General features: G+C 37.4%; 1 protein-coding gene across 5 annotated transcripts in view; it reads left to right on the top strand.

Moving 5' to 3' along the window:
• Nucleotides 1–17,941, top strand: part of EXOC2 (exocyst complex component 2) — a 137,904-nt gene that overhangs the window by 38,748 nt on the left and 81,215 nt on the right. For all 5 annotated transcript variants that reach the window (XM_052780272.1, XM_052780279.1, XM_052780296.1 and 2 more), the window contains exons 7-10: nucleotides 12,632–12,712; nucleotides 16,638–16,783; nucleotides 16,885–16,966; nucleotides 17,463–17,565. In XM_052780272.1, the coding sequence (XP_052636232.1) occupies nucleotides 12,632–12,712; nucleotides 16,638–16,783; nucleotides 16,885–16,966; nucleotides 17,463–17,565 (412 nt within the window). The remainder of the gene's footprint in view (nucleotides 1–12,631; nucleotides 12,713–16,637; nucleotides 16,784–16,884; nucleotides 16,967–17,462; nucleotides 17,566–17,941) is intronic.

Below are 17,941 nucleotides of genomic sequence, written 5' to 3'. Positions count from 1 at the left end.
TCAATATGCATTTCTCTGTTGAAATTTCCTATTAAATGCATGTGCAGAAGTGTTTTTAATGCTTTTCAGTAAAAAAACCCAACCCTTACTGCATAGGAGTTTCAGCTTTGTAATGCAGAACTGCTTATTTGCCCTTTCTTCCTCCTTACGCAGAATATTTTTGAGGGAGTGTAGCTGGAAAAATTGCATAACTTTTGAAAGACTTCAACCTGTGATAGGTACAATCAACAGCTAAGTTGGATGTGGAGAGGCTTCCAGTAGTAGCAAGAAAAAAGGGTATCTTTTGACGCCATCATGCCAGATGTCAAAGCTTTTCTCCAGAACATTTGATCACTACAGTTTTCTCAAAGAAGAGATTACAAGAATTAAGTGTAAGCATTATTAGCATTGTTCTAGGGAAACAGCTCAGATGCAAAATAAAAAAAAAAAAAAACAAAACAAAAAAACCCCAAACAACAAAACCCATGAATTAATAAATAAATAAATTAATAAAGGCCTGTCAGCTTGACCTCGGTACCAGGGAAGAATATGGAACAGTTCGTCTTGAGTGCACTCACACGGCATGTGCAGGACAACCAGCGGATCAGGCCCAGCCAGCATGGGTTCATGAAAGGCAGGTCCTGCTTGATCAACCTGATCTCCTTCTGTGACCAGGTGACCCACCTAGTGGATGAGGGGAAGGCTGTGAATGTTGTCTACCTGGACTTCAGTAAGGTCTTTGACACTGTCTCTCATGGCATACTCCTTGAGAAACTGGCGGCTCATGGCTTAGACAAGTGTACTCTTCGCTGGGTAAAAAACTGGCTGGATGGACGAGCCCAGAGGGTTGTGGTAAATGGAGTTAAATCCAGTTGGCGGTGGGTTACAAGTGGTGTTCCCCAGGGCTCAGTATTGGGGCCAGTTCCCTTTAGTATCTTTATCAGTGATCTGGATGAGGGGATCAAGTGCACCCTCAGCAAGTTTGCAGATGACACCAAGTTGGGAGGGAGGGTTGATCTGCTGGAGTGTAGGAAGGCTCTACAGAGGGATCTGGACAGGCTGGATCGATGGGCTGAGGCCAACTGTATGAGGTTCAAGAAGGCCAAGTGCCGGGTCCTGCACTTCAGTCATGGCAACCCCATGCAGTGCGCTACAGGCTTGGGGAAGAGTGGCTGGAAAGCTGCCCGGCAGAGAAAGACCTAGGGGGTGCTGGTTGACAGCCGGCTGAATATGAGCCGGCAGTGTGCCCGGGTGGCCAAGAAGGCCAACGGCATCCTGGCCTGTATCAGAAATAGTGTGGCCAGCAGGAGCAGGGAGGTGATCGTCCCCCTGTACTCGGCACTGGTGAGGCCGCACCTCGAGTCCTGTGTTCAGTTTTGGGCCCCTCACTGCAGGAAAGACATGGAGGTGCTGGAGCGTGTCCAGAGAAGGGCAACGAAGCTGGTGAGGGGCCTGGAGCACAAGTCTTGTGAGGAGCGGCTGAGGGAGCTGGGGCTGTTTGGCCTGGAGAAAAGGAGGCTGAGGGGAGACCTTATCGCTCTGTACAACCACCTGAGAGGAGGTTGTAGTGAGGTGGGTGCTGGTCTCTTCTGTCAGGTGGCTGGAGATAGGACGAGAGGAAATGGCCTCAAGCTGAGGCAAGGGAGGTTTAGGTTGGATATTAGGAAAAATTTCTTTACTGAGAGGGTTGTCAGGCATTGGAACAGGCTGCGCAGGGAAGTGGTTAAGTCACCATCCCTGGAGGTATTCTAAAAGCGCGTAGATGGGGTACTCCATAATGTGGTTTAGTGGGCATGGATGATGGTTGGACTCAATGATCTTGAAGGTCTTTTCCAACCTAAATGATTCTATGATTAGGAAAAATTTCTTTACTCAAAGGGTTGTCAGGCATTGGAACAGGCTGCCCAGGGAAGTGGTTGAATCACCATCCCTGGAGGTATTCAAAAAGCGCGTGGACATGGCACTTCAGGACATAGTTTAGTGGGCATGGTTGATGGTTGGACTCGATGATCTTGAAGGTCTTTTCCAACCTAAATGATTCTATGTTTCTTAGGCATGCAATTATGAAATTCAAGCTTGTTAACAGAACACTAAATTAAAAATCCTATTATACTGTGCTATACAGTGTTTGTGCAAGTTGATATAATGGCGCTTTTCTGTTCTTACATGTGTAAGGGTGAATTTGTGTATCTTCAACTAGAATTTGTACGCATTTAAACAAAGCTACATGAAGAATAGTTTATATTTTGAAAGCTGAAAGATTGTTTCAGCAAAAAATCTTAGGGACATAGCCTTGGTTCTGCAAACTTTCATTATTTGATGCTGAGCATACAACTGTCACAGATGAAAAGCGACTTAAGGGAAAATCGTTACTGAATACATCTAGTCTGTCTTCCAATATGATTTAGATTTCCTGAGCTGCCTCATTTTGGTTTGGATTCCTTTGGGAAGATTTCTAAAACCTAATACATTTTCTGAAGATAGATTTTTGTTGATGGGCAAAAATTTAGGCTCTCAATTTTCCCCTCAGATATCCTAGAACACATCTTCCAACCCCAATGGTTATGCTTTATAAACTGCAGGTCGCACATCTGTTTATACCTGCTTTGACTCATATACATTTAACAATGTTTGTTTCAAATACAGGAACTTGATCTGGGAAACCCTGAATTACTGATGATGGTGCAGTTTTTTTCATTAATTGGGATCAGTAAGATCAGTTTGATCATAAGTGTGCTGTCAGACTGTATTACACATTTAAATGAGTATTAATATTTTCACAAGGAAGCAACAAAAATCATTAAAAGCTATCCCCAGATGTTTGTATTTTGTGATTTAGAAACTGTTCACTAAGAAAATAAGAGGTCAAATAGGCCAGAACCCTTGCTTGTTTGGTTTAATTTCTTGGAAAACAGAATTGCCTTATCAGATCCTCATGTCTCTCTGCCCGTTAGCATGGCTGACAGTTTGACAGTGACTTTGCTGCAGAGATGTTCAACAGGAAGTTTGTTTCATCAGCTGAAGGGAGCTGTAAACTGAGCTGAGGGGAACTAGGTTCACCTCAACTTGACCCACTTGTCAACAGCAGAGAGTTCAGCTGATTTATTTCCCATAATTCTAATTGCAACCTAGAAAGTAGCATTTCTAAAAGGGCTGCTGTTTATATGCTTGTAGACAAGTTGTGTTTTATCGTCATGAGCAATTCATGTCCCACACAGAAGTCTTTGGAAATTTAGCAAATTAATTTACTTTGAATATACTTTTTCAGAAGTATTCTTACAAAGAGCCTTAGGCTGCAGAGTTTCTTTTTATTTAGGTGAAAGGAAAAAGATAGGGAAATGACCACTTCAGTTGCTCAATTATGCAAAAACATGCAAGTATGACATCTATATTAGCAAGTAAAGAAGATACTGTGTTGTCTTTTGAAACACGGATATGTTGAACAAATTTGAGATTTAGATTTGACTCTTTAGTTTGCCATGGCAACAGTTCTTGTGCAGTTACAACTACAAACACATCTTACATGATTTTCAGAAAAAAAATCTATACAAAAGAAGCACTGCTGGCTATTACAGCACTATTCCTTTTTTCCCTTTCTACCCCTGTTCAGATGTGTGGCCTATGGGAGTGCCAGTATGATGGAGAACTTGGACTGTAGTTGGCCTTTTGTGTAATAGCTTAATACATAAGCTAGGATAATGTTTACCTGGCTGAAATGATCCTATATCTGGTCAGTGCCTGGAGGGTTTTTTGGTGTGGTTTTTTGCTGATTTTTTTTTTTCTTCCTATAGAATATTTTTACACTTCGTCCCCTAAGGTCCATTCTAGGATGAGCATGTCAGTGATCCAGGATCTGATTCAGTGTGAATTAGCATATTCTGTTGCCACTATGTTAAATTAATTTTCCCTGAGACTAAAACAAAAGAAACGACTGGATCTGTATTCTAGTCTGAGCCAGACTGGGAATTTGAGAAACTGATGTTTGTCTGTCATATAAGGGTCCCTTTGCTTCTGGCTTTTGAGGAGTTACGTCATATTGGAATTTAAAGAGAGTACATACAGCTAATTTTTCATTAGTGGTTCTGTTCGCAAAATAGACTGATGACTGAGCAATTTTGAAGTGGTTTTACGTCGCTAGCTCTTATCTCAGTTCACTCTCTTGTCTTTTTGTCTGCTTATCCTATGAAATGCTATTCCATGACTGGTTTTGGTAGGTAGTACGGCATCAGACTGTTATACCAGGTTTTGCTGTTGTCACATTCCTGTTTTGTAACATATCTAATTCACATTTTTGCTTTACTTCAGTCTCATACACATTTTCCCAAATAGTATGAATTTTTATTAAACATGGATTTGGGTAAATCAAATTCAGACATATGATTATTACCTAAATGTTATGCAGCTGACTTGAAATGGCTAGAGTAGCTCTGTGCTGAATGCTCTGTGTGGTGTGTGTCAATGTTATCCTCCTCATGCCACTTCAAGCGATAGAATATAGTCTTTGCAGGGTAAGAACAGCCTGCTATTATAGCTAGTAATTTCCAATATGGTAATTCATAGAGGCTAAGAAAGAACAAGGGCCATGGAAACAAGCTGGCAAGGATAAACAAAGATGCTGCACATATCGGGCATGTATCTAACAGCATATCGGTTACTTCAGATTAACAGTTTACATGCATGTAGGTGCCCCACAGTAGATGCAAGTTAGATTATTTCAGTTTAAGAATTAAGATCATGCCTACAAGTAGTCATGAAGCAATAGCTAATGTGCTCTAAGCTCGCTGTCTAGCTTTCCAAGTGGATGCTCATGTCGGAAGGCTTGAGTTATCTGTGCTACACTTATAGACAAAAGCTGAATGTGAAGCAATTGCACTATCATTGCTACATATTTTGTCCTTACGTTTATGGGCCTTCTCATGTATGCACAATGAAAAAATAGGCATGCTTGTTGAAAACTTGTGTTCTGATCTTGCAGTGCTAGATAACAAAGGGAACATTGCAATGAGCAATGTATGCTGAGAGAGAGATGACCTGACAAAGGAGTGCCAGTAAAGTATGTAAGTGGTGGTAGGTAGTTTAGTCTCAGGTGGCTGCTGCATCTTCATGCAATGCCTATGATCAATTTCTGTAACAGACCAATTATTATCTTAATGCAACTCAAAAAAAAAAACAACCAAAAAAAACCCCAAAAGCAAGTTATGTGATCATGATTGATAAAAGCCTCAAACTTTCCTTTCATGCAGGTTCTAGCATAGCATTGTCTGGAGGGTGTTTTTTGTTTCAAACAAGAGGTGGTCTGATTTGAAAAAGTGTGAAAGGGCAGTTGTCTTGGTCCATCATGAAAATTCTGTGCCCGTGCCTGTACCTGGTTTTATGCTAACTGCTCATATATATTTTTTTAAATCAGTAATTGTTTTAGAGATGTAAGCTAATTACTAGCAGAATTTCTCCAAATGGATGCAGTTATGGCAGCTTTTAGCTACTGTGGCTGTCATTTTTTATGAATTTGTGTTTATTCAGGTTAAGTTAATATTTTTTGCTTGCATTTGAAAAATAATAAAGCATCAAAAAGATCAGGTTTGCAATTGCAGTCTTCCAATAGCAAGGACTGCAGTTCATTGCAAAAAAATTACCTACAATTAACTTTGAGCCAGACTTGACCTACAAGCCAGCTTAATTTTATGTTACATTGTTCCATTTTAACTTCCATACTACTTTTAAAATACATGCAACATTTAAAAGATACTTTTATTTCTACCATTAGCTTTCATAGATCCAGAAGGTTAGCACTGTGTCAGTAAAAAGAGAATAGCACTTCCCATACTCTAAAATTCTGAAGTATCCTGGCAAAGGCCTGGGTCCAGTCCTGGAATTTTTAGTGGATCCATAAGCAGAATAATAAATCATGTTTTCCCATCTATTTCTGAGATATTTACCCAGAAATATCACACTTGCTTAAATATAAACCTGTGTGAGAACGAAGTTCTCGGGCCTCACAATGTTGTTAGACTACAATTTTTCGTCTCTTATTTCCATAAAACCTCCCCTCCTAGCATTGTACTTCAATTTTTTTTTTTAAATCATTTTAAATCTGTCCATTATCTTTGATTTTTGCCACTGTATTGGGTAAACAGACTTGAAAAAGTAAATGGTAGAGAAAAAAACCACAAAAACGCAATTAAAGGCAATAGTACATTTACTTCAGTATTTTGTAATTTTTGCTTGGATTAGCAATGTTTACCAAAATAAAGCCAAGTTTGCCATGCGATTTGCAAAAAATACCTAGAAATCTTTGGGGGGGGACACACACCAAACCAAACCAAACAAAAAAAAAATTAGCAGTATTTACTAATGGCCATAGTAAACAAACTTCAGGTGTGTTTAGGTTTTCATGGTGTAATGTATTACTAACTCTGTTCATGACATGCTGTCTTTATGTATCTCTTTACTCATTATATATAGCTATGCACTCCTGTTGAATCCATTCAGAAGAATTTTTACCCTACATAGGGGTGCTGTCCTCATCAGTAGCCCCCTTATGTTTTGTTCAAATTACAGAAAATCGTTAATCTTCCGATAAAAGAAACAAAAGGCATTTTTATTCATGTGTTGGTGTGAATCCTTGCGGCATGTTAACATGTGTTCTTCATCCCTCCATTACTGTGCTTTGGTGCCAAGTTCTTTATAGTTACCACATAAGAACTTCATAAATACTTTCAGTCAGTCTTTCCTTTTTTGTATTTTTTTTCCCCTCTTATTTTCTGCATCTGACTAAAAGGGTTTAATTCATTTCAGGTACCTCTTTTTTTTTTTTTTTTTTTTCTTTTTTAATTCTTCTTCCCTTTAACCATACTTCTGTGGAAATGGGCAAGATTTTCAGATATACAAAATGCATTTCTAGCCATCTTTTAATGAGAAAATGGTAGAAAACTTGCATCTATGTTGCTTTGCGCTGAGTTAGGCTGAGGAATTTTTGAGAATACCACCTTTGGTGCCTATCTCAAAGTATGTTTTAAAAATGTCTAATGAGAAAATAAAGAATGAAATTTGCAAGTCAAAAACTGCATGACCCTGGCAAGTGTGGTTTAATTTATTAGATTTATGGTTGCCAAGTAGAAAAACCATATCCTTCCTTAGATTAAATAAAAGTGTTTTCAACATGAGCAGCAATGAATTAATTGCAGTTTATTTTACTACAAGGCCTGTACTATGGCTTGTTTGCCAGATTGAACTTTGCATGTGATTTGACCAAAAATAACCAATTCTGAAGTATTTAGTCACAGTTTAGTGATTGTGAGCTCTAAACTTAGTCTTTTCACTATTATTAGTTAATATCTCACTGCAGCTCTGAAGTTTGCAAGCCTTTAAGTATTCTGACTTAGCTGGGAAACTTGAATACTTGTTGGCAAAGATGGTACAAAATACAGTTAATTTTCTGGCCTTACTTGAAGCATTGAGACCTAGCCTCTCCTCATCTTTATTTATTGTATGCTTCTTACAGTACAGATCCTCAAAAACGGTAAACAGGCTCTCCTAGGTTTTCAACTGCTGTTCCAACTTGTATAGTTTGTATTGGGTAAGTCCAGGGTAACTGGCAATTCAAGAAAAAAAATCCTATCCATCCTTTACTTCAGGCCTTCAAAGACCTAAAATTTTCTCCTTGCTCTTTTTACTGCAGCCAGTGATGAGCTGAGGGTATGAAATGGCATTTGAAGGTAGTCCTAACTGCTGGCTACTGAGAGAGGTGTAGGCTGGCTTTCCACCTCCCCTTGGCTGTGTGCTCCTTCCTCTTCCCTTATATCGCAGTGGTGCAGCTGGGGCAAGGTTTAGACAAGCTCACTGATCAATAAAGAATAGTCTCTTACTTACTGAGTTTTCCACCAAATCATCTCACTAAGGCTGCCCTGCAGCTGTGTGATTGCTAGATCCAGAAAAAGAAAGCATGTGGGTGCAAGAGAATGGGGATTGTCCCAAACAGCACCATCCCACTGTTACATGGGTTTAGTACTCTAAGATAAGAGTAACTTCAGTATCTATTGATTCCTTCCAATCAGATTAGGTCTACAGGTATTTTTCTTGACTGCATGTAGTTTTGCTTGTCTAAACTTCTAACTCAGAGACTTTTTGCCTGGTCCCCATGGAAGGGACGTGTACTTAGCTTTTTAAAAATCAGTTGATGCAAACAAAGTAAGCTTAGGCTTTCTGATAAAGCATTTTTTGTAACATTTTTCACTATGAAAACTTAAAACTTTTTTTTGTAACTCAACTTTGGTATAAACGTGAATGCACTTATTGCTAAACCTGAATGTAATGTGTAAAAATAGCTTCAGCACACAAAGAAATTGTCACATTAAACATGTAGAAGGAAATGTAACAAATTGTACTGTGTGTACACAGAGTAATTTAGGTAGGTCTACACTTTTTCAGTATGTCCTAAAATACCTTACTTCAGACAGTGGTCCAGTGTGGTGGGTTGACCCTGGCTGATCTCCAGGTGCCCACTGAAGCTGCTCTATCATTTCCCACCTCAGCTGGACAGAGGGGAGAAAATATAACAAAAGGCTTGTGGGTCGAGGTAAGGACAGGGAGAGATCACTTGCCAATTACTGTCACGGGCAAAACAGGCTCAACTTGGGGAAATTAGTTTAATTTATTACCAATCAAATCAGAGTAGGTTAATGACAAATAAGACCAAATATAAACCACCTTCCCCTCACCCCTCCCTTCTTCCCAGGCTCAACTTCACTCCCAACTCTTCTACCTATCCCTCACAGCAGCGCAGGGGGACGGGGAATGGGGGTTGGGGTCAGTTTGTCACACATTGTCTCTGCTGCTCCTTCCTCCTCAGGGGGAGGACTCCTCACTCTTCCCCTGCTCTAGCGTGGAGTCCCTTCCACGAGAGACAGTCCTTCACAAACTTCTCCAACGTGGGTCCTTCCCACAGGCTGCAGTTCTTCACTAACTGCTCCAGCGTGGGTCCCTTCCATGGGCTGCAGTCCTTCAGGAGCACACTGCTCCAGCGTGGGTTCCCCACGGGGTCACAAGTCCTGTCAGAAAACCTACTCCAGCGTGGGCTCCTCTCTCCACAGATCCGCAGGTCCTGCCAGGAGCCTGCTCCAGCGTGGGCTTTGCACGGGGTCACAGCCTCCTTCGGGCACCCACCTGCTCTGGTGTGGGGTCCTCCATGGGCTGCAGGTGGATATCTGCTCCACCGTGGACCTCCATGGGCTGCAGGGGGACAGCCTGCCTCACCATGGTCTTTCCCCACGGGCTGCAGGGGAATCTCTGCTCCAGCACCTGGAGCACCTCCTCCCCCTCATTCTGAACTGACCTGGGGGTCTGCAGGGTTGTTTCTCTCACATGTTCTCACTCCTCTCTCTGGCTGCAGTTTCTGATGTGCAGCTTTTTTTCCCCTTCTTAAATACGTTATCCCAGAGGTGCTACCACCATCACTGATGGGCTTGGCCTTGGCCAGTGGCAGGTCTGTCTTGGAGCTGGCTGGCATTGGCTCTGTCAGACACAGGGGAAGCTTCCAGCAGCTTCTCACAGAAGCCACCCCTGCAACTCCCCTCTACCAAAACCTTGCCATGCAAACCCAATACATCCAAAAATACCTTTTGGTTTACGCTACCAGTTACATATGCTTAATATGCCTTTACCTGTACTCCACAGTGCTTTCCACCTTTCTACAACTTAATACCTTGGGTTTTGGGGTTTTTTTTTGTTTTGGTTTGGTTTGGTTTTTTGCTCCATTGACAGTTTTTTCTCTGTCTGAACACAGCTATGAATTGGCTTAATGGGATCATTCTTTCAGGGTTTCCAACACCACTATTTTCAAACTAAGAATTTAAAATACTTTATGCCAAGCCACTAACTTTAAATGCTACCAGTGTGAAAATGTTATCTTCTGTCCTCTAAAAGGAAGAGGAGGGAATAATATTGCTATTGTATATCCTTATCTAAAGGAGATGAGAAGGAGAACTACTTTGGAGAAGATGTGTTTTAAAACTTTCAGGAACTGGTTAATGAGCAGTATACAGTTTCTAAAGAAGCTGCCTTCAGAATCAAAAAATGTCATGAACTGTAGTTTTTTTAAAGTGCTAACATGGTAAATTATGCTCTTTCAAAACTTCTTGTTCTGTACATTAAAGGAAGTCGTCATCATGTTTTACCTTTTGTTGCCAATATATGTGCTTTGATAGAGGTTTAGATGTTACAGTTCAGTTTTGAAAATTCTTAGGTGTGTCCCCTTCAGGAGTAACATGACAGTTAATTGGTCAGCAATTAATGGTTCCAAAATACTAAATTTTAAAAATCTGAGGCAGCATAAAGCTTAGGGGTTTTTATCCAGATCCATTTAGAAAGTATCTTTCAAAAATATGCTTTATAGAATGATTTCAAAATAAGTAAATTAAAATCATTACAGTTTGATGCAGTTCCAATAGTACTTGCAACATTTGGTTTTAAAATATCTGTTTATGTTGTGGTTGCTGTTCTGATGAACTTGCCTTTCAGTATATAACATTAATTGCAGGACTGTAATTGGCTGCCCCTGACCAGAACTGATGTATATAAATGGAATAATACCATTAGAACCTTTAATGGTTTTGTTATAAAATTGTAGAGGTATTCTTGTAGGCAAGTGGTATTCATGTCATATATGAAATATGTGCTACAGTTAATAATACACCATCTTTTTAAGGTAGACCTCTGTTCCTTAAAATATGCAAGAATCTATTAGTTTTAGTTTATTTCATTTAAGTGTTGATTGTCTTAAGAAATATGGTGTCCTAAATTAGAGGAGGAAAAAAAATAAATCTAATGACTGATAAAAATAGAGATGCTCTTGCATTTTGAAGAAAGCAAAGCTTCCTGAAATTCTTTGTGTAGGATCAAGGGATTGAAGGGTCAAATGTAGATGTTTGAGAATAATGGAATTTTCTCTCTCTCTTTTTTTTTTTTTTTTTTTGGTTTTGTTTTGTTTTAACACCCCCACCCCCCCCAAATGAAAATCCTTCCTTTGAAGGAGGCTGGTCCTGTTTCAGAATAGCCACCCTCTCTCACTGCTTACAGTAGGACCGAGGCCACAGGGCTGCCTTACTAAAAATAGTTTCTGTCCTCGTTTGCTTGTTCTTAATTTGCATCTATGTAGCATGGGCAAGTAGGGATGGCATTGTAGAGGAAACCAGTTGGTGATGACATCTCTAGGTGTATGTTATATGCAGTTTGGGGTGGTAATTTAGACTAGCTTGAGTATCACCCAGTGGATTGAATTCTAGGTATCTCCTGAAGCACATTAGGTATACACATGGAGTGCATCTTATAGTTTTTTTCCATCTTAAAAGAATCCACTTGAGGGACTCGGGTTGCTCTGCCATGCAAATCTCAGCAAGATAAGCTGGGACAATTGGGAGACTGGTTTCAAAACTGTATTTCTGTTTTGAACTAAAATACATTGTTACTCACTTTCTTCAGAGCACTGAGCATCACTGTTTTCAAGGGTAGCTTAGCTTTGTTTTATGCTACTGAGAACCAGCAGGAAGCAGTAGGAGGTTTTTTAGAAGCCTTAATTTTATCTAAAGCGACAGGAACTGATGGCTGTTTGAGCTGATTTTACGTATGTTAACAGAGTAAAAATTTTGAAAGAAAATCATATTTTTAAATAATTGTTTTATATATACTGTATCCATATATACAGGAATGCTACCTTAAAAAAAAAAAAAAAGGAAAAAGAAACACTGATTTGTGCTGGTTGTACTGAACAGAGGAGGGAAGGAAGGCTGTGTAAGAGAGGGGAAGTAGAAGAAAGGAGCATCTACGCTCCATTCACTGTTCATATTTCCAGAGTGATGTGGTATAGTCAGGCAATGCTGGTAAATCTCTCCCCTCCTGAAAAAGAAATTGCAATAAAACAACAAATTAATGCTGGTACTACACATTTCCATATCCATTAGTAATACCACATGGAAACAAGAATTGGGGCTTTTGGCATTTTAGGACAGGATAAAAATAGCATCTTCAAAAAAAAGTAAAGCAAACTCCCCTCTGTTTTCATGTTGTTTTGAGCAAAAGCATTGCAGTGCTTCTGTGTAATGGTTAATGCAGTGTGTTGCTACAAGATACTCTTAAATTGTGTGTTTTGAGACTGCATTTTTATAGATGAAAACAACTGGTGGGGGAGTGTTCTAGCTCTCGATTTTGGGGTCATCCAAATTCTCTTTCTACCCTTCAATTGTTGGTAATTCCTTTTTGGTGAGATTAGTGTAAAAACTTTACCTTACAAAGCAAAAGTATTTTATGCTTAAATGATACTTCTCAAAATACTAAATTGAATTAACACTTGTACTACAAGATAGCTAATTAGCATTATTGTCTCCACATGTTTTCTTTTTCCTTGAGCATTACTGTCTTGTTCAAGAAGATACAGGAAGTCTGTGTCAGAGTAATGGTTAAAATTCTGCAATGTCTGGCTCTAAGCTCTGTCTTCCACTAGATCCTGCTGCCATGAAGCATGTTTGTATTTTTTTTTTATGTCTAACAAGAAATATAACACTTTATTTTTAATTTAAAAAATGTTTAAAAGTGTCACTTTGATGTTGTGTATTCCCACCTATTAAAATGTTCTGCATTTTAACTAGACACTTTATTCCAGCAATTCATCAAAAACTGGAAGCGGATGGAACGGAAAAAGTAGAAGGATCCATGACGCAAAAACTGGAGAATGTACTGAACAGTAAGTTTTGTCCTTCCAGCAGCAACTATTTATGGACTTTGGACTTTCTAACAAGCTTTAATATCTTCCTATGAATATGGTAGAAAGTAGAAAACAGTACAGTCTCTTTTGCCTTTTCCTGTTTGATAGTAGTGATTTTAGGGTGTGATAGTACACCTTTTGAAAAAAGTAGCAGCTCTTGCCATGACTTTCAGCAGTGTTTGTGATAACAAAGAGAATAAATATCAAAATAAAGATGTTCTAAAGCATTTACTTTAAATGAATTTTGGTGGCATCTCAATTTTGAGTGGACAAAGAAAACAGAGAAGCTACATGGATAGACAGAACTGTAGAAGGTTGAGTGAAGCTAAATACCAGGATTGTAAGAACTTGGAGCAAGAGAGGAAGAAAAAAAAACCCAAATAACAAGCTGTTTGCAATATAACAAGGTCAATTAACAGAATCTTCTTCACTTAATGTGCTGCCATTTAGACTACTTGGAATTAGCATTCTTTTTAGAAACTTGGAAAAGCTGTCAGTACTCTTCTGTTTCTCTGTATTAGCTGTAAGGTTGCATCGAGAGAGATGGCTTGAATTTACTGCAGTTTGGTATGTGTTTCATCAGATCAAAAAAGTTACTTTTTTTTAATTCTGGGACTTCTGCCAAGATAATTTTACTTTGTTTCATTGTGATTTTTTTCACGGAGGAAGGGATGTTTCCCTTAGTGCTGTATCAATAAGCAGTAATGACATGCAGATAGCTGACTCAGTGTTGGAAATTCTGAGTGTGTTTTATGAAATCAAGAAAGTGACATGGAAGTTCACTGTTTTTCTTGTCTTGTATGAAGAAAGCAGTGACTGTATGTGTGTTTGTGTGGGGAGCACAAAGAAAGCAGGGGGTTTTGTGAACAGCTCCAGCTCTTTTCAGTAGAAATTCATTAATGCTCACAATAAAGGTGTAGTTTGAACATTGTTATTCCCTCATCTTGTTGCCTGGAATGCAAAAAACCGCCAAAACCAAAAATCACCAAAAAAACCCAACCAAAGAAACCTTCAAAAAACTCACACACACTATATAAAGACTATAGTGTGTGTCTATGTGTGCAGAATATTTGATACATATACGGCAGGAGAAAAAAGCATTTGCTGAAATTTGCCAGTGTAATCCTCAGTGCTCTGTGCTCTGTATTTATCTATGTCATGCACCAAGCACAGATTCCTTGGAGAGCACTTTCCATTTGACAAAATTGTGTGACAGGTTTTAAATAAAAAAGCAAAAATTTAGGTCTGTGACATTTTCCTACACACAGTACTGTGAGACAAATCTATATATAGATATATATATAGTTATATATAGTATATATATAATATATAATTGCTGTTTCATTTGATAAATGGTGGCTGAAATCTGTATGCAGATAATGAAGACTGTCTTTTTCAAGCTGAATCTGTAGAGGAGCTTGTGCCAGGCACTTCAGAGTGGTATTAAGTTTGGCTCTGCTGTGAAAAGAATTGGCTGCTTTTCCTCCTGATACTTTGCAAGTCATGATGGGTGGGAGGCAGGGAAGTAAGAATACAACGGTTTAAAAAGAGTAAATAATATTATGCAAAGTGGTTTAGGATCAAAGCTTTGTTTCTTGTCTGACCGTTGAAAAGCTTCCATAATCCATGAGTAACAGGGCCTGCTTTCAAAAATTACTTCAAATCTTTAGTCAAATTTCACATTTTATGGACTTGTAGGTGCATATTTTGAGAGAAAAATGGTGGTGTGAGCTTGATTACAAACTCCTAAGAATAAGGATGTTTTCCACAGCATCTGAATGTACGTTAAGAGCGTGCCAAATTATTGGATTGAAATGGCATGGAATAGTAGAAGCACAATTTGGTGTTATAGGCGGAATTATAAATGTTGGAGGCGTTGCAAAATTGCTAAACTTAATTGCTAAACAAGCTATTAAATATATATTTATAAAAACATGGTGTGCTATAATGAATTTCATGAGGAGCTGCATCTTAAAGGAGTCAATCGAATTCCATTATGTGGTGTTTTTGTCAGTCTCTGTGAAAGACAACTGTTAGATAACTAGCACTTTATTTTGAAGTTAAAAAATCTGCACACAGTAGATGAATAATCTATTTTGAAATTATAATTAGTCAATATAGGACCTGAATCTTTATCCATGGATTATTTAGGTTTTGATTATTCATCGTTAATCAAGAGATAAAGATTGTTAATATAAAAAGGATTTGGAGGGGTGAGAAGGCAATAAATTTTACAATATTTTTATGTCTAAAAAGACAGACCTGTTTTGCATGAATTATTTAATTTCATTAAGACACTAATAAGTAACTTGATATATTTCAATTTCTATGTAAAACAGAAAAAGTGCCCATAGAAAAAAAAGTAATTTACTTGAATTGAAGATTTCTACAGCAAATTAATTCAAAAAGAGATGAAGGCATGTAGTTTTAAACTAAAGACAGAAATCACTGTGTTCTTCCTGCAGTTGTCAATTACTTTTTGAAAACATTTGCATTGAATTAAAAATGCTTTGTGAATAGAACTTTAATTCCTAGATATAGTACATTGCTTCTTGGCTGTTAAAAGAATGGACAAGAAACATATGAATTCAAACAAAACAAATGTTACTAGAAAGATTTACAAAACAAGCATTTATTATAACCTCAGGAGAAAAATCATACTTTATCAGTGGTCTGTATTTAAATGTCCAGCTAGCTCTTTTCATTGTGCATTTCTCCTTAATGGATTAAAGTATTCTATGCTAAATAGTATGCAGTAGAAATAGCTATCCTGACAAAACTTTTTTTACATCAAGGCTTCAAAATTTCAACAAAGTTTAAACATTATTTAGATATAGCAATTATTTTACAAAGACTACTTTTAACATGAGCAGGCCACCCACAGTGTTGACTAGAGAAAATGGCATGCAAGCCACCCAGCGAGACTGATGTAATTTTTTTCATCTTTGCTTAAAGTATAGTCACTAGACCAGATAATGTAGAAACTTCTACATGCAACGATCAAAAAGGCTAAAACAGTTCCACTTTTTTTTTTTTAATTAAAAATACGTCTTGAGTTGAAAAATGCAAATATTCACATGCAATGTAAATCTTCCCTACTATAAATGAAATTCTGTTATTCTGTGTTGGGAAATAATCCTTGTTACAAAATAGAATGCTTTTTACTCTGGATAGAAAAGGTTTTAAGGCTATATTTAATGTATTTATTGAAGAATATTGACAGATAGTATAGAAACTTAATTGCATGAAATTGTTGACCAAGGCTTGATCCTGTATGTGATGAAGCCAGTAAGACTATTAATGCAATGTGAAGACAATTTGTATTAATTCTGTTACAGTGACCAGCTAGTTAAACTTCTTTCAGTCATGCCATTGTCTCTGACTTAATCTTTGGTACTTTGAAGTGACTTGCTTAAATATCAAATTTTGTTAATAATTTTCAAGACTTAATTTGAAAACACAAAAAAATTGTTTGCAAAACCCAGTGATAACTCTTAAAGCTATGCCATTAATTAACATAATGAAATTACACTTTTCTAAAAAGAAAACTTGCTATGACTTTCCATACCCTGAGATGCATAATTTAGTTGTAAAATGTAGACCTGGAGCCAAAGCAAACTATAAAATATCTGCAACAAAGTTAAGCATTTGAAATAGGAAAGAGTGATTGTTTTTAATTGCACAGGGGTCTTACCACATTAAAATGCTAAGTGGTTCACTTTGAAATAGTATTTCATCAGTTGTAAAATGTTAACACAGTTGAACAAAAGAAGTATAAAAATTTAGCAATAATTACTCACTTGCTCTAAAAAAACTTGAATGACTCATTAAAATGAGGAAAATCTAATGTCATTTGAACTGATTACTTACTCCACTTTTTCTTATTTTCATCCTTTTTAAATAGGAGCCAGTAACACAGCAGATACCTTATTCCAAGAAGTGCTGGGTCGCAAGGACAAAGCTGATTCAACGAGAAACGCGCTTAATGTCCTTCAGCGTTTTAAATTTCTTTTCAACCTTCCCTTGAATATTGAAAGAAATATCCAGAAGGTATAATCCTTTAAAAATACTTTTCTGTTTGCTGAAATTAGCCTGTTAACTTTTTATTGACAAATATAAATGTTTGGGTTTTGTTTTTTGGTTTTTTTAAGGGAGATTATGATGTGGTTATTAATGACTACGAAAAAGCCAAGTCACTCTTTGGAAAGACGGAGGTTCAGGTATTCAAAAAATGTAAGATATGGGTTCTGTTATTTGCTTCTTTTTCTTTTTTTAACTTAAAGACTTAAAAGCACATAGTAGTCTAAAGAGCTTTATGTGGCTTTTATATGGATTTTAATCCATTAAAATTATGGATTTATAGGAACCAATTACTCTAAGCAATATTTCTGGCAAGTTTTTTGAGTGAGGTAAATATTACAAAATGTGAAATCACAGCCAATTTTATTTATTAAGGCTTGGTATTACTGGACATAAGAGTTACAGTACTTAAAATATGACTTTGGGTATCTCTCACTGGCATGTTGTTGGAAAGACTTCAAAGTCCAATTTTCTGTTTTTGTAGAACTGTTGTATACAAAATTTTCAGATGTGGCTTGTTATAAAATGAGTTATATTGATTTCCACATTAACTCCAGAAGAGTCTGGTGTCCTAGAAAAATAGCATAATTTTCAGTTCATACCGCTGCTGAAGGCACACACTGGATTTATTTCCTCTCCCTACTTCTAGATTATGCTGAAGTTGAAACCAGAATTGAAGCTCTAAGAGAACTTCTGTTGGATAAGCTGCTTGAAACTCCATCAACATTGCATGATCAGAAACGTTATATAAGGTAATCATTTGACTACTGTCTTCATCAGACATATGGTGTTAGATGTGAATTTAAATCTGTTTCCTAAATAGGGTAGTGAATATTTTTACTATGGTCTAAATACTAATTTTAAGGCTGTAAGTAGAGTATTTTGAGATTTTGTGATTATATAAATAATGGCAATGGATTGGTACTTGATTCTTTATTGAATGATTGAAAAACAGTTCTTGAATGAGAATAATTTAATGAAGGATAATTGAGATTTGAATTTAAATTTTTAAAATCTTTAACACATGTTTAGATTCTGCTGCTTCCTCTAAACCATCATATTGCAAGCTGCATCTGAAATGATCACTCACAGGTTGCAGATCTGTGTCAAAGTAGATTCATTATTAAC

The sequence above is a fragment of the Harpia harpyja genome, chromosome 1 (assembly GCF_026419915.1).
Source record: "Harpia harpyja isolate bHarHar1 chromosome 1, bHarHar1 primary haplotype, whole genome shotgun sequence".
Classification (NCBI taxonomy): domain Eukaryota; kingdom Metazoa; phylum Chordata; class Aves; order Accipitriformes; family Accipitridae; genus Harpia; species Harpia harpyja.
The sequence above is the reverse complement of the archived record's forward strand: the minus strand, read 5'-3'. Positions and strand labels throughout refer to the sequence as shown.